The following is a 27,360-nucleotide window of genomic DNA, read 5'->3' on the forward strand; positions in this document are numbered from 1 at the left end:
TCCCACCAGAGAGCCTCCTGTCTCGTGTCTGGGCATAAAGCAAGATATTGGCATGCCATTCACACAGCAAGCAGTGTGGCAGGGAGGCCTACAGACAAAGTTTTACATGAAGGCAGCTTTTAACAAAGAACAAGGATTTACTCATCTTTCTCCCCAAAGCTCACTACAGCCTTATCACCTGAAGAGGGAACTGTATAATCACAGGATAGGGTTTTTCCTCTTAGCCCAGAGGCCAAACTCTCCACATGAATTTTAAGACTCCCTACTTTTGTCCTATCATATATTTTAACATCACTTCTCATGTACAGAGCAATTTTGTCAGAGTCTTACAGCACTGCTATCTCCTATGCTGCAGTAAACATGCTGAAAACCTCGGTTTGTAGAAAAATCTTAAAACCTGTAGGTCTCCTTGTCAATTAAGGAATTGGGAAGCCCTGACAGAAGAAATGCAATGAAATAGACTGAGAACTTTTCACAATTTTACAATAAAAAGAGAGAAGAACCCTTCCCAGCAGGTAACATTCCCAGTGCTTACTGAAGCACTGGGAGGCGGAAGGATAAAATAAACTTCTACAACATTGACACTTCTATTTGTCTAAAATTCTCTCAATGATATTGCTCCAGGCTATATAAGAGAGAATCAAACTATAAAAAACAAACAAAAAAAATGTAGCACAGACACACAAACCCCTGCCATGAACACGTTTTTTCTATGATTCCTGATAAATCTCAAACCTGCTCTCTAACCTCATCCTTGTGTAGCAAGGGGGACTCCTTGCTTTTGAAGGAGCAATACTGCATAACTCACTTGGGATAAAGCTATTCCTCCCACTCAGGCTCCTTCACACACTAGTCTATTTTGCTGCAAAAGCAGTTTTCCCCTGCAGAACTGAAACTGAACATGGACAAAATTTCAGTACCAATTTAGCATCTCCCTAAACATGAAGCCCAGTACTTCAGAATGACTTTAAGAAGTTATGATTGCCTTGATCCCAAAGTAACGACTAAACACAAGAGAACAATACACAGTATGTATTCCCAGCACATACTCCATGCTGTTAGGCTTCCCATGTGATATGCAAAGGGATATTTTTACCCTTATTTTATACTTTAAGATACTTACTTTAAGATCCTGATTTGGTTGCTCCTACACACTTGTTGGGAGCTGGCAGTGAAGAAAGTTCAGTAGACCCCCTTCTTATGCAGGTGTTGCAACCTCAAACCTTTCAAACATGGTGTTCCCAGAAGATAAAGAAAATTATGCCCAGAAAGCTCCCCCAGGAGGCACAGTCACAGTACAGACCAATAAAACATGGAGCAAGAGCTGAGCCACAGCTCTGTTCCTTTTCTACAGTATCTACTAGGCTAGCTTTTTTTTCCTACCCTTGGGTAAAAACATAGTTCTGAGCTGATGACCCCTCTTAGAACACTTATACAGTGACTGCTCATCCCTCAAAGGACATCCTGCTTGTTCCCCTTTCCACAGGCCAAATTCAGCAACTCTCCCTGCCCTGCTTTTCACTTTCTGAGCCCTTTGACACAGCTGAGGCTAACTAAATCATGATCTGATTGCTAATCTCCTTGTCTCTACTTAAATGGCAATGTGATGCTGCTACCCTTTATTCTGCTGCTGAGCCTTAAAGTCATATCAGCTTACTATCAGCTGCTATGCTTCCTGCCTTGTACAGCTATGCAGTGATTTTCACTTTCCTGGGGCTTCCTAAGGATATGTGAAGTTGCAGGGTGCACATCCATAATTTGTTGGACCTCCAGGGGTATACACATTGGCTAGGGAATCATATCCAAACCAGCTGCTCTGCAGAATCACATCCCTCACCCTCAAATCACAGACATTGCTGAAGGCATTTGCCGTGTGCTTTGAGGAAAAGAGCAAGAGCTCTGGCAGGGACATTGGCAGAAATTCCTCTTGCCAGAAGCATCTGTCTCTTTAATGACCTTTTGGTTTAGTTCTGCTATTTAAGGTGAACATAGAACTTGCGCCATTGACCTGAAAATAGAGCTCACAAGCTGAATAACTCTCCTTAAGGCAGAGAGGAGGTTGCAGTCACTAAAGCCCCAGTATCAGCAAAGCAGCAGCACAAACCCCCGGCTGAGGATGCTCAGGGTAGGGTAGCTCAATTTGATCCAGTCCCTGAGTTCTGGAGGATTAAAGAACCAGGCACAAGGCTGACTTCCAGCAGAGGCTCCAGACTGGCAGTCAGTCTGCCACAGCCTCATTGCCTGTAATTCACAGAACACCTCATATGACAGCAGTATGATGACCTGAGGCTGCAGCAAAACAGACTCCACTTTGCCTTAGGATGGGAAATTTAAAGGGGCTCAACATGAGACTCTACTTGCATAAGTCACTATAATCTGAACACTCCGAGTTAGGCAGAGATCTGGGAGGGGCTGTTTTTCAATGATCTCTTGAAAAGATGGAAGGTCTTAACGACCTTTCATGGATTTGAGCCACTGGCTGTAAGGTTTCTTGCAACTCATAGTGATGCTCTGGCTGGCAGGCAGGCTTCCCCTTGAGGCTGCTGGTGCAGAACTGCTTTAAAATCCCCTCCAGAGGTTACTGTGCTGAGTGCCAGCAGTCCTGTGTGTTGGTTACAGCATAAACTCTGAAACTCTTGGGATTATTGTTCTTAGCCCAACAAGCTGTCAAACAATAGAGGCCTGTGTTAGCTCTGACAGCAAGCAGCCATTTTATATTTAGCAACCCTCAACAAGGTAGAAGGAAGATACCTACTGCATGACTTCGACAGAGGACTCGTCCATTTGTTTACTCTCTTTTTCTGCATCAGGACATGCTCTGATTCAATGACTCTGCCTGATCTTCATACAGCAAGGCTGTCAGAGATGCCAGCAGCAGGCTCCCAAAAGAGTCCCTCTGGTACCTGCTAAGGACATTGGTCTGGCAAAGGAAGAAAACATCACCAGCTCCTACTGAACCTTGGCTGGGCATACTGCTGACTCTCTTCTGTGCCTGTGCAACAGTTTTGCTGAGGATGTGACTGCAAACATGGGAACTGTAATACATCTCAGGAGCATATTTCACCTAAATGTTCTTTAAACATTTGTTTATTGCAATTAAACATTTTAGCCTGGAATTTACACATTTCATTATTCTTATTTTCCCCCATTCAGGCTGCAGCTGTCATAATGGGAAGCTGATTTATGACTCACCCAACCAGCCCTCCAATCCTTAACACACCAAAACTAGCATGCAAGTCAGAGCATAAACTGCTCCTAATTTACTTAGATTAACTCCACATTTAAAGTGCCACTGCAGAAGCTGCAGTTCCCCTCCCATGAAAGGGACAGCTTCCAGAACACTCAATAAGCCAAATACTGCAAACACACACAGACAAAGAAGGGCACCAACATCCCTCCTTTGGATGTACAGTATTAATGAAGGCTTGTATTAACTCAGCATGAAAATGCATCAGTGAGCTCCATGCAGATTTCTGTGGTGACAGGCATCAGCACAGAACTTGAGGAGAAAAAGAAGATGAAAAGCTGAGGAGAAAAATGTTGGGTTTTTTTCCCCCAGCCAGGAGCTGCTAAGTTCTCTGGGATGTTTGGAGTTAAGACGAAGTAAGTGGCTTTCTCCAACTATATGCATCACCACTGGCATAAATTGAACAGCTCAACTCACGACAACGATTCACTGAATCCACCCAAACTGGGAATCTCAGGAATAACAGCACTTGCAGCAGCACCAGGAGCTGCTGCCCTTGAAGAGCAGGAGGAGTGTGTTTCCCCTGGCTGAAAGCTTTGCCCAGCTCTTCCAAGCTTTGCCCACATCAGAGTACGAGCCTTCAGCTGCCACTGTGCGTGGCTGGCTGTGACTGCACCTGCAAGGAGCCAGACATGAAGCAGGTCAAAGCCTCCCAAGCCACAGCCAGGGATCCTGGAGGGCACTCCAGCTGTGTCACTCCAGCGTGGAGGCAGGGAATCCTGCTGCCAAGTGCTGACCATCCTCAGCTCCCACAGGAGTCACCAAGTACAGAAAAGCACACAGGCTGAGGCAAGGAGGATGTTTCCCAGCCTCAGAAAACATTTTCCATGGCTTCTATGGCTAAACTCAGCAAACTTGTTTGGAGTAGAAGGACACACTCAGCCTTGAGGAAGCCTACAAGCAGGTGGCTTGCATGGACTGGGCCATGCAGCCTGTAGCATCCTGAATGGGCAGGGAGAGGGCAAGTGAACTGCAGAGCTAAAGGAGGTGAACAGCCTCAATGGGCATCTCATTTTAGATGCCTCCTTGGGCTGTCTGCACAGAGGTCACACCACAGTGGGCAACAGTGCCTGCCTCAGCAAGAAGGGGCTCTGTAGCAAAGCCAGGCATCCAACCCCACCTTGCAAAGCTACCACAAAACCCTTCAGTTTGGATACAGCCATTCAGCTTAACACATGGGCACATCACCCAGCCTGTGTGTAGGATGGAGAGATGTAAACAGACTGACTGTTGCTAAGATTTATTCCCAAGGTCTGTGGCTCTGGGGGCACCAAATAGTTGATCCTAGCTCCCTTCCCTATGATGCAGAATAAGGACCATGCCCAGCTCCAGTTCAACGTGATTACAGGGTTAGTGTCACCCTCCAATTACAAGGCATTTGAGAAGAAAATTACTCTGGGACAATAGGGCTGCATGGCACACTCGTATATTTACTCATCTCAAGTGCAAATCTCCACCCAGGGTTAATAACCACAGAGAGACAACTGGTGTTTCCAGGATGCATTACATGAAATAACAGGCTGTGCTGACAGGGGTGGCCTCCGCGTTTGAAGGACGAGCTTCTGAAAATGACATTTCCCTAACTCAGAGCGATGATGGGCTCAAGCCAATGACAGCACCCATCAAAGCAATCGCCTCCTGTCACCATCAGTGAGTCACTAGAGCAGAATGGCACCTTGCAGGAAAAAAGGACATCCAAGGAAGTCATTTCCTTTTCTGTGCTGATGCCTGCAAGGAGGAATAGTAATTAGCACTGAGCATAGCTGCCTGTCTGCACCCCTCTACCAGGAGGCAGCAAAGCTCCACACTATGTCTGCTTTGCTCTTATAAAGATTAGTCCTTCCAGTGGAATCTTTTTCTCACTTATAGAGTAGGTGGAAATGATGTAGTTGCACAGCACTGGCATTTATGGAGGCCCTCTTATATCCAGGGAATCAGCTTCACATGGATATCAATACAGATCCAAGGCAAGGGGCAAAGAGAGGAGTTGTATAAAGCATTGAAAATGGGTGATGCAACATGAGACAACTGCTACATATCTCTCTCAGACCACCCTTTTCCTGGGAGCCTATGGATGTTCTGACTTAGGGAAGTAACTCTGCAGTTCACTTGCTCTCCAAACTCTGGATCCCATGTGACTGCCACTATAGTCCATGACTCAAGGATGAAGGTGTCTGAACCCTTAGATGAGTTTTCCTTGAAGGCAAATGCCAAACTAATATAGGTGATAAGTGAGCTACCTACCTTACACACAAGCTAAGGACAAGGCAGCCTTCTCCAGGACTGCAGGGCCAACAGACGTGCCCAAAGACCACTGCAGGTGAAAACAACAGGATGGCAAGTGGAAGAGGACTGATGGCCTGACTGACAACAGTTGTTTTGACACAGAATTTGGCTGAATGATGAATATTTTGCTAAAAAAATCAGAGGAAGAGCAGCTGAAGCTATACACAAACTCCACCTCATTAACAGTGGGAAAAGGGACATCTGAAAAGAGTAGAAGTTTTGATTTTTTTCTTTAGAGTTTTGTTTGGAAATGTAATGACAAAAAAAAAAGTTAAAAGAGCTGGAGATGAAAGCTAAAATTTCAGTTAAAGTGGAATGGAATATTGCATTGGATGTGAATCTCCTCCTCCCAGAAACTTACTTATTTGACTAGAGAACTAAAAAAAAAAAATAATCAATTTCTCATACAGCTACAGTCCCAGATTTGTCTTTGCCTCCCCCTGGACACAGTTTGTGATGCTCAGTTGATCCAGTGTGTTTTAACAGTAGTCAAAATTTGAAAACATTTCCCTTTAAAGAGCAATCTTCTATACCTGTATTGAGCTGAGCTTCGAGGAGGAGAAAACCAAAGCCTGACAGGAACAGAAGGCATAAAGGAGAGATGTAAGGCTGCTGCTGAATTTACACAGGGTGAGCTTTTTCATGTAAGTGAATTAAAAACTGAGAAATTTAATGGAAAAGGAATTGTAGCTACAGCTCCTAAACTGTCATTTTCCAGCACAGTCGATGCTTTGGCTACTGAAGGTTAAAGTGTGCTTATAAGTATGGATAGCAGAGCATGCAAGATATATTATTTATTTGGAGGAACACCCTGCAATTATTCCTGGCATATTGTGCAATTAGCCAAAATTACAGCATATTCACCTAGAGCAAAACACAGGAGAGAATAAATATCATGTGGGAGCAAACAGTCCCAGAGCACATTTCATTGGGGTGTAAATGGGACTCCACAAACCATGAGCCCCTTCACGGGGGCTTCTCCCCAGCCCCTATGGGCATGCCAGCTCCTGAGTGGGCACCTGCAAAGGGGAATCATCAGGAATAGAATCCAGACCTTCCCCATGATGGCAGTGAGAGCTCAAGTGCTGCACAAAGGTGGAGAAAACATTTACCCTCCACCCTGCAGAGCTTTGGGGTGAAGTATGATTAAGCCCAAAGCTCATAGCAGCAAAGAAGAGGCTGCAGCTGTGCTATCCCCAAGGAAGGTGGAAAGGTAGGCTCAGAGGCTAATACCTGCAGATGCTGTTAGCTGGGCTGTGCTGCCTGGAGCTGGTAGGAGAGAGAAACAGAGAAATAGCTCTGCCTTCTCCCCATGCCTGTAGCACCTTTAGCAGTACAAATGGAGATGGAGAGGAAGAGGGTTTTGTACAGAGCCAACAGACACGTCCTAAGGAGTTGTTTGATGGGTCACAAGTTTTGTGGCAGCTCCTTGTTGCTTGCACAGTTAGAAAAGCTGTGTTTGGTTTCATTGACTCCAATGTGCAACATAAAACCTCTTCACTCTCAATTAATTGGATTTCTTCCTTGTTTCCTACAAAGATTTGGCCTGGATGTTAGGAAATTCTTTCTACCGAGAATTTGTTTCAAGGAAGGATGTAAAAAACCAGGTTAAAAACCATCTGTCTTGGACTAGTCAACCTGAGGGTCCCTTCAGCCTTGCTGTTAGGTGACCACAACTTGGTGACATTATCACATTTCTGCACCTGAAGTTGTTGAAGGGCTCCACAACAGAGTCCCCAGCTCCCCTCACCTTGAAGTGCCCCGCACAAGGCACCACACCACTAGCAGCCCTCAAACGAGCAGCGCAGACGCCATCCCTGCTGCTCACGCCTGCCATGGCACTGTGATTTGTGCTATTCTCAGATGCTAAATCTCTCCACTTTGCCCATCAATCCAACAGGCCTGAAATACTGCAGAAACGCTGAGAAGTCCCTCACACAAACAAAACACACCATGGAAACAACTACATCAATCTTCCACCCTGCTCCATGAGCCTCGAGAAGTAAATTCATTAAAACAGAAAATGGAACATGCTATCAACAAACACTGAGCAGAGATCAATCACTTAAGATGCCCCTGGTCTTGGGGAGGGTACCTGGCCCTACCAGCAGAAGAGCCCAGGGTAATCACTGGAAGGTAACTCAGGGTAAAATGTGGGTTCCAGTGTCACTCTTGCAAGCGTTAGATAACATCAGGCAGTAACCTCCCCTTTTGCTACAGTATTCCCTATGCACTCCTGCAGCATCTTCCAAAGGGATGAGAGGTGTGAGACTTCTTTATTTAGCAGGTAATGAGCCTGTGATGTGGAAAAATTAAAGCTTGAATCAATCGAGTTTTTTCCCTCATTGCACTAATGCAGCTTAAGCATTCCTGGGGCAGTTTGCAAGCATTTTTTGACCCAAAATTATGATGTTACTGAAGTTCAAAAAAATCTTATGCAACAACCAAATGAACAAAGAAAACATGCTGCTTGTGCCACCCTGGATTGAAGCATTACACTGCAAAGAGTGAGATCACGCTAAAACCAGCCAAAATCCACCATATTATCTTTTGCATTGTGAAAATACACCTTTTTTGACCTAGAGAATGATTTTAATTTTCCATCTGAGGCAGAGGTTACCTTTAACCTAATGGAAACATTGTTAGAAAGTCATCATCCACCTCATTCCATCTCAAACTCTGCTTTAAATAAGGACAGTGTTTCATGGTTTATATCTCCCTACAAACACCTCATTCCCAATGTCATGTAGCCCCAGGGACTCCAGAGAGACAGGCAGGTTCGAGAGAGCTGTCCAGAGTGAGCTCTCTCCCTGGGGATGCATGTGCTCAGGACAACACAGCACAGATGGAGAAATCTGCCTCTCCAACAGGTCTCTGACTACAGCTCATGCTCCTCCAGCTGCCCAGGAGCTACTCGGGCTCTCAAGCTTCACTTGGCGGTTTCTAATCATTCAGGAGCTGCAATGAGGCTCTAGTTCTAAAACTTTTAGTTTATTTCATGGGAAGTAGAACTGTGCTTTCTGAGGAACAGAAAGAAAAACAGCAGAAGAAATGTTTAAGGAAGCAGAGAAGGTAGGAGTGGCACAGAAGGAAAGGAAGTAAAAGCCAAAATAGTTGTTTATGAATTTTTAAGTAGCAATGCTGTGTGTCAGCCAGAAGGCAGACCCTATACTGAAGGGCATGAGACCAAACTGCAAAAAGCCAGCAGAAGACAGGTGGTTCTACCACAGGCTCTGCCAGCCCTCTTAGCCACTGCCACAGAAAATGCCCCCAGAAGCAGGATGTCGGGCACCAGAGGATACCTGCACGGATGGCTGCAGATCGATCCTGAGGTGCAGGGCACAGGCAGACAGACAATCAGATCTGGATTCAGAGCTGTACCAGGAAAGGCTCAGGGGCAAGTGGATGGTCCAAGCCCCTCATCTGCCAATATATGATCCCTGCTTCTCCTGCAGCCCAGCAACCCCCAGATCCCTGGGGGGCATCCTTCAGCAAACACCGTGTGCTTCCCAACCCTGAATCGACTGCTAGAAGCCAAAATCACTGTGTCTTTTTGGTATTTTCTACTGCTTTTCAGTTTTCTGGGAGACATAGACTGTTTTTTTTTGTGACCTGGCTTCACTGCAGCAGTCCCATACTGTTTGAGCTTTTGCAAACTGTTTTGTTTTGGGGAACGAAGGAAATGTATTTATTTGGCAATTTGGGCAATATGGGTGGTAACTGCTAAGCAAAGAAACTATCTGTGCAGCCAACAAGGGGAGGGGACTGCAAACTATGCTGTTCTAAATAAATTTCAATTAAGAGAGCACATTCTATTAACCCCAAGACTGGGCTCTTTTCTTCCTTCATTTGAATCCAAAATGCTTGAATATTTCAAGGAAGAAACATTTGGGTTTTTTTATCTTTATTATGACAGCCATCAGCTTTCACGAGGAACAAACAGAATTATACTGCCTCTCCGTGCACATTTTGCCAGTTCACAGCATGTAGCTGCCCACTGGATGCAGCACATGCCCTTAACAGAGCACACTGCTGGAGGGAAGGTGAGATGGGAGTGCCACAGGGAAAGGCACTGTGCTCCGTGGATGCTGCCATGGGATGAGGGAGAAGCTCTATGCTCTCCATCGCTGCAGAAGCTGTATCTAGCCCTGGTTCTGCATCCTCAAATCCAGCCTCCACCATCAGAGGCAACTAGCCGTTTCACAACTCCCCTCTTTGACACCTATCGATGCAGTCAAGCATTCCAAACAAGAGCCTCAGAAAGAAAGACAGGGAGCATAGGCACGCAGCAGCACAACCACGGCTCTCCTCTCACCCTGGCTGCCCACTTTCTGCCCAGAGAAGTACCCTAGCTGAGTGTTTCTCTTTGGGAACAAGACATTGCCAAGGACCATCCAAAACAGAGTTCATCCTTGTGCTCAGTAATGCTGAATGAGAAGTGAACACTGATGCAGATCAGAATCTGAAGGAGACGTCCCCTGGACAAATCTCTCCTTCCTCTCACATACAACTTCAAGTACAACGGATGCACAGGCTACTGAGAAGAGAGAGAAGCTGCTATTGCTCCCTCCCCCCTTCCCCTGACCCAAGCCAGGGTCCACAAGAGCTCCATTCTCCTCCAAACTTAGTTCTGTCAAGACAACCCCATACAGCATCTTCTTAGTGGGACCCCAGCACAGCCCCGCAGTCACCTCTCTGTGATATTGGGGGAGAAGGACAAACTCAATGCCACCGAGCAGATGCAGGAACAGAACTACGAAGCCCCATTCAGTGATGATTCCCTTTCCAGCATGAACTCCGCTCTCACAGCCCAGCCCACTCCATGGAGAAAGGGCAGAGAGCAGCAATGCCCAGAGCCACTGCCTGGAGCCAGCCTTTTTCCATCATGCCATCAACCAGGCACCACCTCATCCCCGAGCACAAGGAGGCTTAGAGCTCAGGCCACCACCTTGCCTCTAAGCCCATGGCATTGTCCCCGTCACCTTTACCGAGGACATCCTGGAATGAGCACAGGACAGCAGAGGTGTCTGACAGCTGTATTTTCTTAAGGGTATCAGAGAGCCCCAGTTCAGTGCTAGGAACACACACAGAGTTATTTGTTGCAGCGTGGGGGCTGGAAAAGCCGGAGTGGTCTGCCTGAGCAGTGAATACCACAGTCGTGTTCCACAGCTCTCTAGAAAGCTGCCTTCTGGTTTACCATATTAAAAATGTGTCGTAGCTGCTATTTTCAGAGACAGCACTGTCAGGAAGCTGTAGCCCTACACTCCCGTTACCATGCTGCAAAAATTCAGTGTCCACACAGACTCCCCTCAAAGCACAAACTTCTCTTTAAAAATATATTCTAGGAGCCCCTGCTAGTGGGTGAGGGGCAAAAAGTGTGTCCGTGGCTCCACTATAGCCTTTAATAGAGACACCAGGAAAACCAGGCCCTGGAAAGGCTGAGTTATTTCAGGATTCTGCTGCATGTCAGAATAGGGTAAAGGTAAAACAATAGATGCAGTAGTTTGCTTCATGCTCTGAATGGATAATGTATTAATATGAAGAATATGAAGAAGGTTAATTCTTTGGAGCTGCTTTCCCTGAACTGCTCTCTCCTATAGTCTTGGTCACCTTCTCTCAAGCCATGGAGCTTACAAATATGAAAGGAATGTCAAATCTCCTACAGGGTTTGCTTGTTAAAATTACTGCTTTGGTTTTAATGATGAACAGCTTGGCTTCAATTGTGCAGGAGTAGGAAACTCCCAGAAATAATGTGCACATGACTGTTCAGAGAGATGGTTCAAATACAATGATTGGCAGAGAGATGGAACAAACGCCTACCTGGCCACTGTGCTATCTGGCAGTTCATGGTGTGCCCGTTTGGGGAGAGGAAAGAAGGAAACTATATAAACCTGGTGAGTTTTCACTTGCTCTTCAACACAGTGAAACTCATGACTATGTTTGTCTCTCACAGGAGCGAGACTCTTGCAATCTCTTTGTCTCCCCTGGCAGCTCTGCTCTCCACACTGCTCAAGTCAAGCTGTTGAATCTTTTTTTTGGTAATAGATATCTGTTAAAATATGCAGTATCTGGTCTACTGAAATTATTCCAAATTCATGCTGAACTCAGAAAGCAACAAAAGAAGGAAGGAAGAAACTCTTGTCTTCATTTTGGTATTTTTGGAACTCAAGCTTTTGACTGTTTATTTCAAAGCAACATTTAATTTAGAAGTGTACCTGAAAGTTGAAGACAAATGCACATATGAAAATCCTCAAAATAAAATTGCACCTTTTTCTCCCCCCAAAGAAGTTAAATCAATCAATGATAAACTGATATATATGGATCTTTTATTTTATGGGGAGGGAAAATGATCACTCATGAACCTCTTTTCACCCTGGCTTTTCCATTCGGCTGGTGACAAACGCATCAATCATTTGTATTGCTCTAATGGTGCACCTCCTCTGCTGGCTAACGATTTTCACTGCTCCCACAAGCACAGCAACCCCTGAGGCCATGGGGAGACTAGATATCATCCCTCCAGGAGCTTGGATGATTCCCATGGATTTTCTTGGCATCAACCATATCCAGACCAGAACTAGTACCAAACGGCTTACTGACTGACATGCTCATCAGCAAGCTGTGTTGTGAAGCAGGCTGGCAGCTGAGCTTCCCATGCTCTGGAGTTAGCCAGGAGCCTGCAGCTCTTCCCCATATTTTAGAGATAGAGAGCTCGGGGTTGCTATCTGACCCGCCCTAGTAACTGAACACAGGCACACACCGTGACAGTCACCACATCTGCAAGTCACGAACATGTGCGATACCACCCCCGGGGATCAATTTGATTAAATGAAACCCATCTGTGGAGCTGTGATGAGCAGGAGGGAGCCTTTTCCCCCCTCCTGGTTATTTTGGCATTCATTAGCACCAGCGGGCACAGAAGGAGCTTGCAGTACTAAGAGCAGACCTGTCTGACAACAGAGTGCCCCGAACAAGGAATACACACGCTCTCAAGGCTGCGCCCCTTCCCTTTGATGATATTTCAGCTCGTGTGTGGCCACTTGGCATCCATACCCTCGTCTCAGCCAGTGCTCCTAACAGCTCTTGCTGACAAGGCAGTGTCAAGAGTTCCAGACATTTCCATTCCCTTCAGCCACTCCTTAAGAGACAGGGCACATAACCCGATCCTGCAGAGGAGGAAGACTATGGTGGATCCTCCTTGGCTGGGCGCACACCCAGACACATGTACACATGCTAAGGAAAAGTGTTTGGATCCAGCCTGAACCCTTCTGAAGGCAGTAATTATGAGCCCAGATAGCATAGCTGAAGGGGTCAAATTCCACAGGTTATGCAGATATTACAGCTCCTCTGAGATAACCACTCCATAAAAGCAGCCGAGGTCTATGACAAATTTAACGGGGAGCTAAAAAGGTGTTTTTTACCATGAGCTTCAATCATCATTTTCACCCTGCATGAAATCAGAAAGGACTTCAGGATTTAACTCAGGGAATTTAACAGCTTGCAGAGATGACAGACTTCTCAAATGTTTTAAATGAATCTCCGAATGAAGAAAGTCCTTCTGTGTCCTTCAACTAAAGTTGCTCTTATATTTCACTTATTCTGCTGCAAAAATATCTACATACATATATTTTAAATTCCAAACCTCCATTTACTATTCAAAATAAGAAATATCACAAAGGGAAAACAGGTTTTACGTTACTGTTTTTTATTATGTGTGAGACATTTCAATCCCTTTGGAAGAAGCCTTTAGATCTCCTTAAGGAAAAGCAGCCTTTCCCTTTTCCCTGGAGGAGCACGAAACATATATCAAGAGAGAAAAAAATATATATAAAGGGAAAAAAAAAACACAGAATTTTTTCTTACTCCTAGGGTAAAAACGCTGTCTGGGAGTGAGCTCTGCATTCTGAGCTGGAAACTCGCCTATGGAGACAGCGCTACAGCGCTGGCACCATCTGACCCTATGCTGCCTAAATTCCATTTCCCCAAGTAACTGCATCCTTTCAGTGGCATTCACTCAGATAAAACTTCCACCTAGCCCCACCGATACTATGCCTGATGCTCCAGCCTGTTTCCCTTTGTGCAAGACCTTCAAAGTGCTGAGATTTGCCCTTCAGTGGCCATGGCATGATGGAAGGCCACCCCCACCCCAGTCCTCTGGGGTGAGCTCTGCCTGAGAAGTTGGTCAGTGAAGCAATAGCATTGACAACACAAGCTGGACCCACCAGCCCAGGGTTTGCAGCCTGTTACAAAACAGCTGAAGAAGGGACGTGACTGGATGGTTTAATCCAGGTACTACAGGGATGAAACTACTTGGTTCAACCATTTGTTGGCAGAGAAGTCACGTACTGAGAACTACTTTGTCTAGTCTTCTGCATTCAACTCTTGGATCTATCGTTCTCTGATGAAGGATCCATCTCTCCAAATTGCACCAAAAAGCCATGCCAAACAGCAATTTATTTTGAAACCTCTATCAAGTTACTATGGTCAGAGCAAAATATATAATTAAATCTTTTCTGGTTGTACCTCAGACATATAACCATACAGGTGCTGTTCAACATACACAATTTTTCTTGGCACCTGCACAATTGCAGACAATGACCTGTATTAATTCATGGTAATGGGATTAAGCCCATATGTCCAAATTTTCAGCTTAGTCCACAGCACTCTAGCATCCTTAACTGGCATATCTTAAACTGGTAAATCATCTTCGAGTCAAACACATGCAAGAGATATAAAAGAACACAAAACACGCATGTGAGAGAGCTGCCTTTGCCCATCTAAAAGGTGGAGGAAACAGGATACTTACTACAAACAACAAATACAATGTTCCTCCTTCCCTAGGAGCTGATGTCTTTGATGGTAGAAGCTGTACCTGTGTGGACTCAGTAGCCCCCAGCTTGCCAAACCCTGTGACTGCTCATGCCCGAACTGTGCTAGCGGGTGCATATTCTCCCTTCCCCTATGAGAGCTGGAATATTTCACTCTCACTTCACACAGGCTGCAAAGTGGAGCACGAAATGCCAACCAATGCAAAGTAATTCCACTCACATGCACCTTTGCTAAATAGTTACAGCACCGTTTGACTCATACTTTACTGGCATCAACTCACACAGTTACTTTTACTAAAGCAAGGAGCAAAGGGGATGTGAACTACCACCAGAGACTTCTGTGATGGTGCAAGTTGCTGCAGCTCCATGATTGTGGCATCATAACAATGGCAGTGGGAGGCCCAAAGCACTGGAAAGAGCATAGGGAATTAGGTCTCTGTGTCAGGGAACTGCTCCATGCCTTGATCTTGCTCTCTGTAAAACGGGAAGAACACTCTCCATTTGCTAGAGCTTGTTGAGTATTACAGATGAAAATCACTCTCTAAATGTGAAGTGTTTTGACAGTTACTCACCATAGCCATGAAACGAGGTCATATTTAAAAAGGTAAAGATGGTTCCCCTAGAACTCTACCACTTCCAAATGGGGTAGTACCCCTTTTGAACATGGATGTTTCTCACTTTCCTTTCACTGACATGCAAACCACTAAGCCAGCCTATCATTAAGTACACATAATCACTAGGGCTGCAGGTCACTGCACAATGTATGCACACTTCTTTAAATCAGTTTCAATTCATTTGCATACAATTTTCTCTTCAATAAGTTATCTGGTCACAATACACTCCCTGAATCAACAATCCGAGCAGCAGCAAACCCAGTGGCATGCTGCCTTCTGAGCAGCACACTTGAGTCCAGGAATAGTATGTACCAGTGAAATAAATCTCCACTTACAAGATAGATATAGGGAACTAAAGCAGACACAGTCCACAGCCTAGGAAAGGTCGGCTGAATTTCAAAGAAACTTGATTTCTCTACTTCTTTAATTTTGTAAAATGAACACAGTACTGGTTATGAGTGATTGACTGACAGCTCTAAAGACTGAACAGCTCTATTTTTACAGCACTGAGTAGCATTGATCCTTCTTCTAAGTCAAGACAAAGTCTTTCTTAAATCACTCTGGTCTAAGTTATCGAACTCCTTCCTCAGCATTGAAGTCCCTGCAAGTGGAGGGAATTTTAGAATTCATCTGTTCTTCACATGCATCTAGTGAGTCCAAAGGAAGCAGAATTGGACACGTGCATCTATGAGCACTGTGATAGGAGTGCAACAAAAAGCCTTATGAACCACACTCCACTATAAAAGTCACTCAAACTTTAATGACACAAAGCATCTTGAAATCTAAGTATCATGTCCGGCCCTTTTAGTCCTTAAGGCATCTCATTCAATAGCAGATGGAGATGGGGAGGAAGGAGGAATGGGAAAAGATTTCATCAGTGAGACTCTCAAGTCACATTCTTAATCCTACAAGAGTGATTTCTGAGACAAAATGACCATGCTTCTTGGGCAAGAACCATCTTTTGATCTGGACTTCTAGGTCAACTAATATATTGGATGGTGTAGCAAGTTACCACTCAACATACTTGAGAGAAAAAATGAAAAAGGCTTCTTTTTTTTCCCCTTTGCATATTTCATTTCAGGTATTTTGCATCTTCTTTTGGTAACTGCTTTAAAACCAACTGTTAGAGAGTCTAGTTTTCAGAGCCTAGCCCCTGCATTTCAAGTCTTGAAACATTTTGCTAACACTTCACAGTTTGTGAATCAGGGCTGGTGACAGTAATCCAGAGTAATTATTCCTTCCCCTTCCTTGACAACAGTAAGTGGCCTTCTATGGTGAGAGGCTTTCTCCCTATTTCTTTTTGTTCCTCACTTGAGTAACAAACGGGGAGAAAGCCTCTCACAGTAAGGCCACTTACTGTACAGGTCACATATATCAACCTGCAGAGCAGAAGAGCAGCCGTCAGCTATCTCTGACACCCTGCTGTAGAGTCATGACTGACAGACTTCAGATGTGGAGAACAGGCTTCATCAAGAGACTAATCAGCAAATAAAATACTAATGTATATAGAAAACATGGGAAGATTACACAGGCTGATGGTACAACCTGATGAACTGAGTAAAAGAGTATCATTCCTTTTTAACCGTGATACTAATAGACACCTGAGAAAAGTACATGTTCACAGCACCTTCTCAAACCAATCTTTGTTTTCTTACCTTGGTGGTTGTTTATAGCAGTAAAAAATATAGATAAAGAAAGAGGTAAATAATAATTCCACTGAGAAATCACAGAGGACCTGCTCTTGCCAGGTAGCGAGTTCTCACGCCTACCAAGGATGCATGAGAACACAAAGCATCGCTCAGAACTGAAACTGTGGGTGGTGGGACTTCATGGTGGAAATGTGAGCAACACGTACACTAAGGGCTGAAGTTTTTCACAAGGAATCAAGTCTGAGCAACATACACACAAAATGGTAAAGAAATGGAGGAGGAAAAAAAGCATTTCTAAGTCCTTGCAAGCCCAGTATCAGGTGTAACAGTCGTTAGCTGCCATCTGGGAAGGCTTCTAAGCTTATGAAATTCTCTACGCAACTCTGCTTGTGAAGTAGCACTTGATGGATCTAGTTATCAAATGTCCACAATTCTAACTGATCCTCAGTTTAACCATTTCCTTGTCACCATGCAGAAAATAAGAGAAGATTGTTTAAAAAGCATAGCAACAAGGAGGTGGAAAAATACAATTCTGGGTTAAAAGGTAGAACAGATTCAGCCGCCGGGACCCTCCTGCCGGAGGACCCGCTTTGCCCGCACCTCGGACAGCGGTGGAAAGATGCTGGCGGCAGGTCTGAGACCACCCATCCCATCAGCCAGGCGAAGGAGACCAGCCGGGACCCAGGCGAAAGTTGAGCGCGGAGCAAGCCTGCCGCGGTCGGTACCCGGCGGTGCCGGGTCGGTCGCCACCCCTCACTCCGGGGGAGCCATCCCGGCGGGTCTAGAGCGGCCCCACCCCGCGGAGCGGATCCCCACGGCCTCGTCCCGCCGTACTTACCCGGTCTCCTCCTCACCGGCCTCTTCCTGCCGCTGCAGAAGCGCACTTTGCTGAAGACCCCCAGAACGTGCCTCTCGCAGAGGGAGCGCCCGTCCTTGCTGGGGCTGGAGCGGCGTTTGGAGGCGGACACTCGGTCGCTGTTGGACTCCCTCGCCTGCCGCTTCTGCCGGATCAACGAGCTGGCGATAGCCGCTGCCATCGCCGCTCATGGGCCCCCCGCTCCGCGCCGCTCCGGGGGACGCCGCCCGGGCGCTGGGGCCGCGCCGCCGCCGCGCCCCGCGGGGACGGAGGACGGGGACGCCCCGCTGAACGCGCTGCAGCCCCGAGTCCCGGCGCCGGGGAGGGCTCAGCCGGCCAAGCGGAGCGAGGCGCCCGGGCTAACAACCATGGCTGGCCGCCGGACCCCGCCGCCCATGGGTCTGTCCCCGGGGAGCGTAAATGCCGGCGCGGGCGGCCGTCGGCGAGACCCCCGGCCGGGCTTGGCAGCGCCTTGTAAATCCGGGAGGCGGCTGCCCCGCTTGCAAAGGTCCGCCGGCGGCAGCTGTGTCCAAAGGGGCGAAAGGTGGGGGGTGGGGAGGGCGCGGAGGATCCGCGGGTCCCTGCGGCGCTCCGCCCGGGCGCAGACGGCTGCGCTTCCTCCCGCCGGCCGCGCTCCGGCGAGGGGCCGTGGGATGAGTCAGAGCCCCCCCGGCCCGCGGCCAGCCCCGTCCCCAGCGCGGTGGCTCCGAGGCGCGGCGCGGCAATGCGCGCACATGGACGCGGCTCCGCTCCGCTCCCGCGGCCGGGCTCAGAGCGAGCCGCGCTGCATTTCTGTTTTCACTCCTCCTCTTATCCCCCCTTCCCCACTCCGCTCGCAGAGAAGGCGGGAGGGGAAGGAAAAAGCAGCAAGAGGGGGAAAAAAATCACCAGGCCAGCAAGCAAACAAAAAAGAGGCGATACAATAAAATAAAATTTAAAAAAAAAAAAAAAAGAGGCGGCGGGGCCGCGGGTGCGGGCTCACATCGCCGCAGCTCCGCGCCTCGGGCTCACACCGCCATGGCTGGCGCAGCCCCCGCTGCCCTGCTCGCCGCCTCTGCCCCGGCAGCGGCTCTCCCCGACGGCAGCAACCCACATCGTCCGGTCCGGCGAGAAGCCGCGGAGCGCTCGGCACCGGGTCGAACCCGGCCCCGGCTGCCGCGGCGGGGACGACGACGGGAGGAGCGCGGCGAGGCGGGGAGAAGGAGGGAGGAGGAGGGCGGGGGGTGGGGGCTGTGCGGCTGCCGCTCTGCTGCTGCTGCTACTGCTGCTGCTGCTCCGCACGGGGCTCAGGATGCGCCGCGGTGCCGCCCGACGGCGGCGGGGCGAGGAGGAACCGAGCTGCGCCCGCCGCCCGCCCGCATCCTCCGGCCCGAGCCGGGAGGGGGGGCCGAGGCAAGGCGGGGGGAGGAGAAGGAAGGGAAGGAGGGAGGGGCCGGGGAAGCCCCCCCGGACGCCCACGCCGCGCGGGGCTGCTGCCAAGGCGGCGGGGAGCCCCGCGGCTGCCGATCGGGGCGGGTCGGGGCCGGGCAGGAGCTGGGCTCCGGGCTCCGGGAGAATTGCAGCTGCTCCCGCTCGCCCTTCTCTACGCAATCCTACGTGATCGAGGTTTGGATGAGAAAAATCGCGCAGGCAGAGCGAGGAAACTGCAGCTCCTCGGCTGCTCTGCCCCTCCGCCCGGGCAGCGCCCGGGCCGGCCCGCCGCCCTCGCTGGAAGCCGGGCTTCCCCGGAGCCGCAGCCGCGCCCGCCCCTCCGAGGGAGCCGCCTGCCACTTTGCCCACCTCCTCGACCACAGATGTTGGATGCCCGAACACTCAGCTGCAGCAGCCTGGCACCTCCATGGCTCTCCCTGCTTCCCTGTGCGAGAGCCGCCGGCACCCCAAGGGCTGCGCTGCCGGTGAGGGTGGGGTCGGTGCCTCACCTGGGGAGCACGCAAGCCGATTGCAGTGGTGGGCGCCGTCAGATGCCTCTGGTTGAGGCTGTCCCTGTCCCATGGCAGACCACGGTTCATCAGCAGATACTCTGCTCAGCCCAACTGGCAGGAGCTGGGTGGGCTCCTTCCCATCTCCAGCCACAAAACTGGAGGGGATCTCTGCTGCGAAGAGAATAAGACCTGTCCCAGCTTCACTTCAGTGTATACCAGTGGCAGGATGAAACTAAACCAGTCCAGAGAGTGAAGGGGTGAGGCATGCACCCAGTTGAAGAGCTCACTTCAAACCAGTTGGTGATGCTCCTGGGAATCACCAACATCAGCAATCTTGTAAACTACTGTGCTGCCACAACTTTGGCTCTGAACTATTTTCATGTATTGGGGAAAAAAAGACAACTAAAACAACGACCCACTATGCCCATAAAGATTAACTGAACCCTGTCATTACTTCCTGATTTTCACTCTTAATCCCTGGGTATATCAAAATGTGGTGGAATCAGGTTCTCCAGGAGAGAACAGGGGAGAAAGAGATTCAAAACCATTTGAGAGATAGAAACGTTTGGCTGTTGATCTCTTTTTAACTGTTGCCAACTTTTTTGAGCAGATTTCATTGTCGCAATCAATAAAGATTTTTCTTTCTTTTCCTGTAACTAAAATGCTTCATATTTTAATTTTCTCTGCTGGATTATTTCACTTGACATCAAAGAATGTTTCAGTGCAAGGTACAGGATGGCCTAAAGAAAGCTGTTTGCAATCAGGGAACCACTGTCTGAACTGCCAGTGAATTATCCAAAGCTTCATCTTCAAAGGATGTGAGCAAATCTGATATCTTCCCAAGAAAGAGGTTTTCCATCTATATATAAAGATACTTTTTTGCCCATAGCCTTCAAATTTCTGGTGAAAGAATGCTGTTTCACCACCACCACCACCCCCCCATCAGATAAGTTTCAGCTATTTTGACGTGCAACTAATTTGTTTTCTTGTGTAGCTGTAAACCAGGAGCAGCAGCTCTGCACTTAAAAATTATCAGATCGATGATAAAGTTGGTCATGGTGTCTTTTTTTTTTCTCCCTGGTGATTTGTGGATCTGAAAAGAGAGCTGCTGCAACTTGAAAGGAGAAATGCTTGTCCCACGTCTCTGCTTCTGCAGTGATGGAATTAAATTAAAGCAGAGCTTGTGAAGCTGAATGTAATGTTGCATTTGCTAACATCCAGGTCTCTACTTAGAGTTGGCCACAGAGCCCACAGTTCTGGATTCGGGCACAGTGCCATGAACTCCTGGTAACATTATTGGCATGCACATCTGCTCTGCACCACTATGGGTCGTGCCCCAACTTCATAACATTCTCTGAAGAGATCATGCTTTTATAAACACCAAGCAAGCCCAATGTAGTCCTGAGGGTGGAGAGTTGAAGGCCAAATTCATCATGCTCCTGCAAGTGAAACGTTACCTTTGGTGAGATGAAACAGAAAAGCCTCCATATGTTTTGGTCTCTGCCAGTGGAGAGTCTCTCCTTCAACTCCATTTGGGTAAACATTGCTCAAAGCATCCCCCATTTCATCTCTATCAGCTACTCCTCTTTGAGAGTAGTGCAGCCTATGCTGTTCCATACCAGCTTGCCCCTGCTGAATCCAGGGGCTGCATTCCTCATTGGCACCAATGGAAGCTGAATTGTTTGACCAAACTGGGCCAATGTAGCATTTTTCCTTAGGACATATGCTTATTTGTTTTAGCATATTTGTATAGGCGTATAATAATCTCTGTATTAGATAATTAAGGCAACTTTTCCTCCCCTGCTTCCTCTCCCCTGGGCTCCCTCCTCACCTCCAGTCCCAATCTGGAAAGCTGCACAGTACACTCTATGAAACAGAAGGAAGGAGAGAATAGCACTGATTCATAAAATGAACAAGCAAGACAGTGTTTTTGACCACTCTGGAGAAATGCTCCTCCTGTATGTTGTGGAGAAAAGCCCTATCCTGCACACAGGAGTAGGCTGAAGTTCAGATTCCCCATAGCTGGTGGAGAATCTGACTGAGAATGCTTATGAAATGCCCCCACCCCACCCTAAGCACACAGGAGCCTGTGCGTTAGGCACTCGCTATGGAAGGAAGCCAAGAGAAACATTTCAAGACACTGTCATTTCTGAGGTTTTGTTCACTTGATAAACAAACTCTGCTGTCCTCAGTGCTGAGGTTTAAAATGAAGGCCTGGCTGAATTTCAGGGCTTTGGTGGCTTGAACGAAGAAGAGATCTAGAATTGCATTCCCTTACCTTCCTAAACAGAACAATCTATCTAGGTCAAAAGGGAGGTTACTGGCATCTTTCCTTAGTGAAGCGCAATCATTCCCGCAGGGTTGCTAACAGAATATCCTGTTTATTTTTTCATAGAGCCTGCAAAAGCCATGGGCTGTGTTCTGTAAGATTCAGTCATTAGGCATACCTCTGCTTTACTAATTCTGAACATACAGAGCTAACTACAGACAGAAGTAGATGCAGGTTTTTTGCTGGTTTATCTGCATAAGCTACTGAAAATGCATGCATGAAAGTTAAGGAAGATATTTAGATTTAATGCCACTTGAAAATGTACATGCATAGTGCTGTAGCTGAATGGGGAAAAGACAGACACCCATCTCTGGCTGATAATTATGAATGGCCTAATTCACCATTTTCCAGCAGCATAGCAACAAATCTCTTCCAATAGGAAGGCACTGTTGAGTTTGAAAGTCTGCATGCAGACACCTCTGAAGAATTGTACCCGATTTCCACGCTGTGTAAATTACATCAAAAATGTGCATTGCCAGGGTTGCCTATTAAGCAGAATTAAGCCCATATCCATGTTTTATTAACTTTATTCTTTACAAGGTAGCCCCTTGTTGCATGTCTAGCATAATTAGAATTCATGCAGCTTTGGCATTCCCCAGTCTCTCTGCGTGGGTGGACTTTAAAAAAAAAAAAAGAAACCATGCCTGGGTAAGCTGATAAAGAAAAGACAAGACCTTACAGTATTTTACTCGTTTTATGTGCAGGGTAATTCTGTTTACAATGCATGGGTTTATATCTATGTTTGGACGCTTAATCAGAATTCACACGGCCACTTAAAAATACGCTGTTCAGGGAGAAAGATCTGGCCCTAAAACAGCAGCAGAGTATGAGAACTGGCTGGCTTTCTGGGCTTTTCTCGCACAGCTGAGCTCTGAGCTGACTAGGCCTTTTAATAAACACAGAAGAGCCTGCATCATCTGATTGCTGTATTAAAATCATTTATTCAGTGGGCCCCTCACCCCTTTTTTTTTGGCCTCAAAGGTGCAATTACAACAAAATTTGCAACTTATCACGAGGAGTATTCATTAACCTGCCTGATGTCTTTATAAACAGCTCTAGCCTGGGGAGAAGTTGGGCTTGCCTGTGTCTCAAAGCAAGTGGCAGGTAAGCGGTTACGCGTCTTGCAGAACGAAACCACTGCTGCAAAAGCCAGGCCACAAGCAGCAGCAACACAACAACAACAGCTGGAGCCCAGAAAAAGAAATAATTCTACTCAGATTCTCTACGTTCATCTATATTTTTCCCCTTTTAAGTGGGGATTTCTGCTTAACAGAAGGTTTTATTTCTCCTTGGTGACTTGTTGCTTATACCAGGTGGAGGCAGGGGAACGCTTCACTTCACTAAAGGCAAATGTGGCTGTCTAGGAATGAAAATGCCATGCTGCATTTCTGTTCAGGAAGCCTCCTGTATTGCTGTATAGACTCAGTCTCAAACTTTGTCTCCTGGGTTCTGCATGCACCTGCTGGGAACAGCAGAAGTACACCATCTAGGTTGGGTTGAGTTGCCTACACTTTGCTGCAAAAGTCATTTCCCAAAAATGAAACCTGAAAAGGAGCAGTGGTAGGGGTCATCTAAAACTGTTCCCATATATGAAGAGAGACCTCCATGCAGATAGGTTGATTGTCCCACATGACAGAGCAGGATGCACGGGGTTGTTCAAGATGGGCTCATCTCAAAGCTGCTACCACTCCACCCCTGCAGTCCTGGTTATCAGTTGTGGCTTTGCTAGTGGCAGGAGTGTGAGGAAAAGGGCCTTGCAAACGCCTGTCTGGTGACAGCTCCCACATGGCACTTCAGTCCTTACAGCAATGCAGGGAGGAGGCTGCACTGAAGGGTCTCTAATGAAGGAGCAACAAAAGGATTGGTGCTCTACCTGCAGATAACCTTGTGCAAGGTAGAGCTAGGAGCCCTCTCTTCCTGCACAAAAGACACACAGACAACCAGCTGCTCCAAGCTTAGAAGCATCCACCTAAACATATGGAAAAAAATATTTTCTTGCCTATACTATAGCAGCTGAATTTAAAAGACAGGACAGACAGATGCCTCCCTTCCTTTGTCCCTCCACCTCCTTCCTCTTCCACACTGGGCTTCTTCCAGCACCCAGCAGCTCCCTCCACCTGCCCTCTTAAGGAACTTTTTCACCCATGGCCGGCCAGCCATCTATTAGACTAAGCCACAGGACCTGAAAGGAACTGGAAGGGAAGGGAGAGAGTGAACCTTAGAGCTCAACTCAGGCCTTACATCTGCATTCACGGGATACAAGAAAGAGGGAAAGATCACATTCCTTGTGCTTTTTATGCAGAGCAGGTGCTTGAGGCTGAAATAAATAAAACAGCCACCACAGAGTAACCTCAGTTGTGAGCCCAAGGTGGAATACACACACACACCATGTCCTTCTCTGTCCAAAGCAGAGACCTCAGACATTGGGGTAGCAGCACTTCCATGAACAAGACAACTCTCAAAACCTTCTCCTGACAGCCATCCCCATCCTTCCCTTTGAATTCTCTTTGATGACAGCCTACGGTTGGCCTACAGTTTCAATAATGCAAGAGATGCCCAGTTCCTATGGATATTGAACCTGTTTGTGTCTGGCTTTACATCTCACCTGCTTGAAGGTGATGTGGTCTGGTGGAGAGAGGAGTATGAACTCACACTGCAGTTTTAGGCCCAGGGTCTCCAAACGCCTGGGCTCATGAGGTCATAAGGGGCTGACCATGCTTTTACCCCCTCCCTGGCAGGAAGGAAAGCTGTGAAACTTCTTCACATTGTAACCATGCAGCCAGGCACTGATTCTTACCAAAACCATTTTCAAGCATGTCAGGAAAAGCCTTTCAATTTAAAGTTTCCATCAAGCTGACTTTGCTGAAAGTCAAACAGATCCTTCCTGATTAGATCTCAGCTAAGGCAAAACAGCCCGATTATGTGATTGAGAATGATAAAAAGAAGGGAGGGAGAACAAAACCCCTATCGTGTTCCTCCAGCTGGGCTGTGGGACTCTGCTCCACAGCAAGTCAAGGCTCAGAGAGGCATCAGCCACCTCAAAGCACCTCAAATTGCCCTGGCACAGTGCAAGAGGGTAAGCAGGGAAAGAACCTGTCAAGGAGAAACAAAAACTTCTTCCAGAACCATAAATCTCTCTGTCTGCACGTAATGGCTTCTGCCAGACCTAAAGAGACCTTGGAAAAGTTCCCTGACCCCAAACTTTGCTTGTCCCTTCATCCAGCCTTCAAATCTGTAAGAAGTCCAGCATTTGCAGCCAGAGCTAGGTTGTATCTCAAATCCTGCTGGGTCAGAAGAGCAGTACTTCAAAGGGGCAGCCCACTGCTCTGCCACTCAGCCAAGGCTCCTTGCAGTTCGCAGAGCTCATAGGAAATGTAGAGGCTCTGACAAAACCTGGTACTCCCACGGCCTTCAAGCTCTGCAGAACATGAGTGCTGGGACATTAATCCTGCCCTCAGGATGCCTCTGAAGTTACATGCATCCAGATTGCATCTTATTTAACCAAACCTGCTTATTTCTCCTGCTTACTGCAAGGACACACTCAACACTAACTGTAAATATGAGATTACAGCTGTCATACAGCTAGCACAAGGTTTGAAGGCTCCCTCATCCCCTGCTGACCTAAAGCGCTGGCTAAAAACTATCTGGCTGAATACATCACTTCCCCCACATATGCCTGGTCTCCAAACATGCCTCTTGCTGTTGGCATTATAATTGATTTCCCTCCCCAGCAATAAACCAACTTTCCTGTCTCTCCAGTAGAATGAAATCCCATGTTCTCTCTCCCCTGACTCTCACACCTACTGCAATCCAGACACCAATAAAGATATCGGTGGCCTGGAAGCAAATCCAAGTTTGTCAAGGATACAAAGACTAATGCAGTAGTAATTAATGATCACAGTAGGCCTGTTGAAAAGGAAAAACTGATCTGACATGGAAACTGAGTTCATAGAAACAAGTTTCATTCTAATGCAGCCAGATAAAACCTCTAGGGAGAAATTGTGCAGTCTGGTTTACTTCAAGACTAGGCACTTTTTTTTCTTCTCCTTCTTTTTTTTTCCCCAGAAAACAATGGCTCTGGGAATTTGTAACCATGAGAGAGATACAGTTGAACAGAAGCTTCTTCCAAAGAACTGAAGCTAGAAGAGCCCAAGCCCAGGGATGTGTGGAGCTATAGGGAAGAGAAGCAGAAATGCTGTGTCACATTTGTACCCGGTGCAGTAAACACTGGTGTTGACAAAAGTCACAAAGTCTGGTTGCCACACTTCAGAAGTGGCAGGGATCAGAACATAGCTCCAAGAGGGTCTGAGGTCCACAAGGAATAGGGGTATAACGAGAGACTCAAGAAGTTCAATCTCTTTGTTGTAGTAATAAGCACATCTACAGTCGATTCACATGGGGCTCCCATGTGAAAATGCTCTCGGTACTCAGCTGTATTTAGCCTGTTAATACTGTGGCCATCGACAGTTTGCTGCTGAAAATCTAGCCACAGAAGAAAAATGGTTGAGATCCTCTGTATCAGAGAGAATGACAGAGGTGTCTTGGCCTTGACTGATAAATCTCTCACCTCTCAGTAAGAACATTTTCAAAAGGAGGGGCTCTTTCAATCCAGCAAAGTCAGAATGAGATTGGAGGCTGTGAGTCAAGGCAAGGCTGTGTTTGTTGTTAATAGCAAAGGTAATTCATCAAGAGAACAATATGGCAGGCATTGTGATAGATTCTCTACCATTTCACCCTAAGAGCCAACCTCTTTCAAAAATAGATGAGCTGATATCATAGAGCACAGAGTACAATGGACCCTGGATAGGTCACCCTTGTACTGTGCCAGCTGTGCTTTCATTATCATTGACAAGGTTGGTCTGATCCTTGCGTAGGGACCTGCAGCAGTGGAGATCCCACAGCTCCCTAGGGAATGTGGCTCTGCACCCTCAGCTGGGAAAGACTCTTCCTAACATCTAGTTCAAATCCCACTTATCTAGGAGTTTCTTGCCCTGTTGATATGTCTGCCAGAGAGGACCTACTGGGCTCATTGTGTGCAGTCCTGACTTGAGTGAAGCAGGAGACCAGACTGTACAATCATAAGTAGTCCCTTCTGCCTGACTTCTCAGGCTCCCCTGATGTCAGTCAGTACTAGAGCTAACAAGAACAGAAATCCACTCTGCAGAGAACTCTCTGGTTCAAAGTTATGTTTTCTCCCCACAAGGAATGAAAACGAGACCTTTTGGAGCTCACTATGAAAAGCTAGAAGAGCAAGAAACCACACCGCTCTGGCAGAACTGGTGGTCTCACCACTTCCAAGACCAAGACTCAAGTCTCTGCTTTTGCACCAGGCAGAGCAGCAGCATGAAACCAGATCTTTAAATCCCTGTGCAACGGGCTCTTCTGAAATGAGTATTTCCTTTCTCCCTCCCACAGTTTTTATTAAAAAGTGACATTTTTCAAGGGAATAAAGTACTGCTATGTATTGTTTGGTTGTTCCTTCTGCAGACATCCACCACAGGCCCCCAACCTGTACCACTCACACATGTCTCTGACACAAATTACAGTTTTGGCCTTTTCTGTCCTCAGACTGCTGAACTCCAGAAGTACTTAAAGCAGAAGCTGCAACAGCTGCTCCAACCACTTTGTAGGG

The 27,360-nt window shown here is 47.2% G+C and overlaps 1 protein-coding gene across 1 annotated transcript in view; it reads right to left on the reverse strand.

Annotated features, from left to right (window-relative positions):
- Positions 1 to 18,645, reverse strand: part of FGF12 (fibroblast growth factor 12) — a 102,341-nt gene extending 83,696 nt beyond the window's left edge. Inside the window, exon 1 of the mRNA XM_062005524.1 lies at positions 17,460 to 18,645. Coding sequence (XP_061861508.1) covers positions 17,460 to 17,658 — 199 coding nt within the window. The 5' untranslated portion in view covers positions 17,659 to 18,645. The remainder of the gene's footprint in view (positions 1 to 17,459) is intronic.
- Between the last annotated feature and the right edge of the window lie 8,715 nt (positions 18,646 to 27,360).

Source organism: Colius striatus, chromosome 12 (assembly GCF_028858725.1).
Source record: "Colius striatus isolate bColStr4 chromosome 12, bColStr4.1.hap1, whole genome shotgun sequence".
In the NCBI taxonomy this organism is placed as follows: Eukaryota; Metazoa; Chordata; class Aves; order Coliiformes; family Coliidae; genus Colius; species Colius striatus.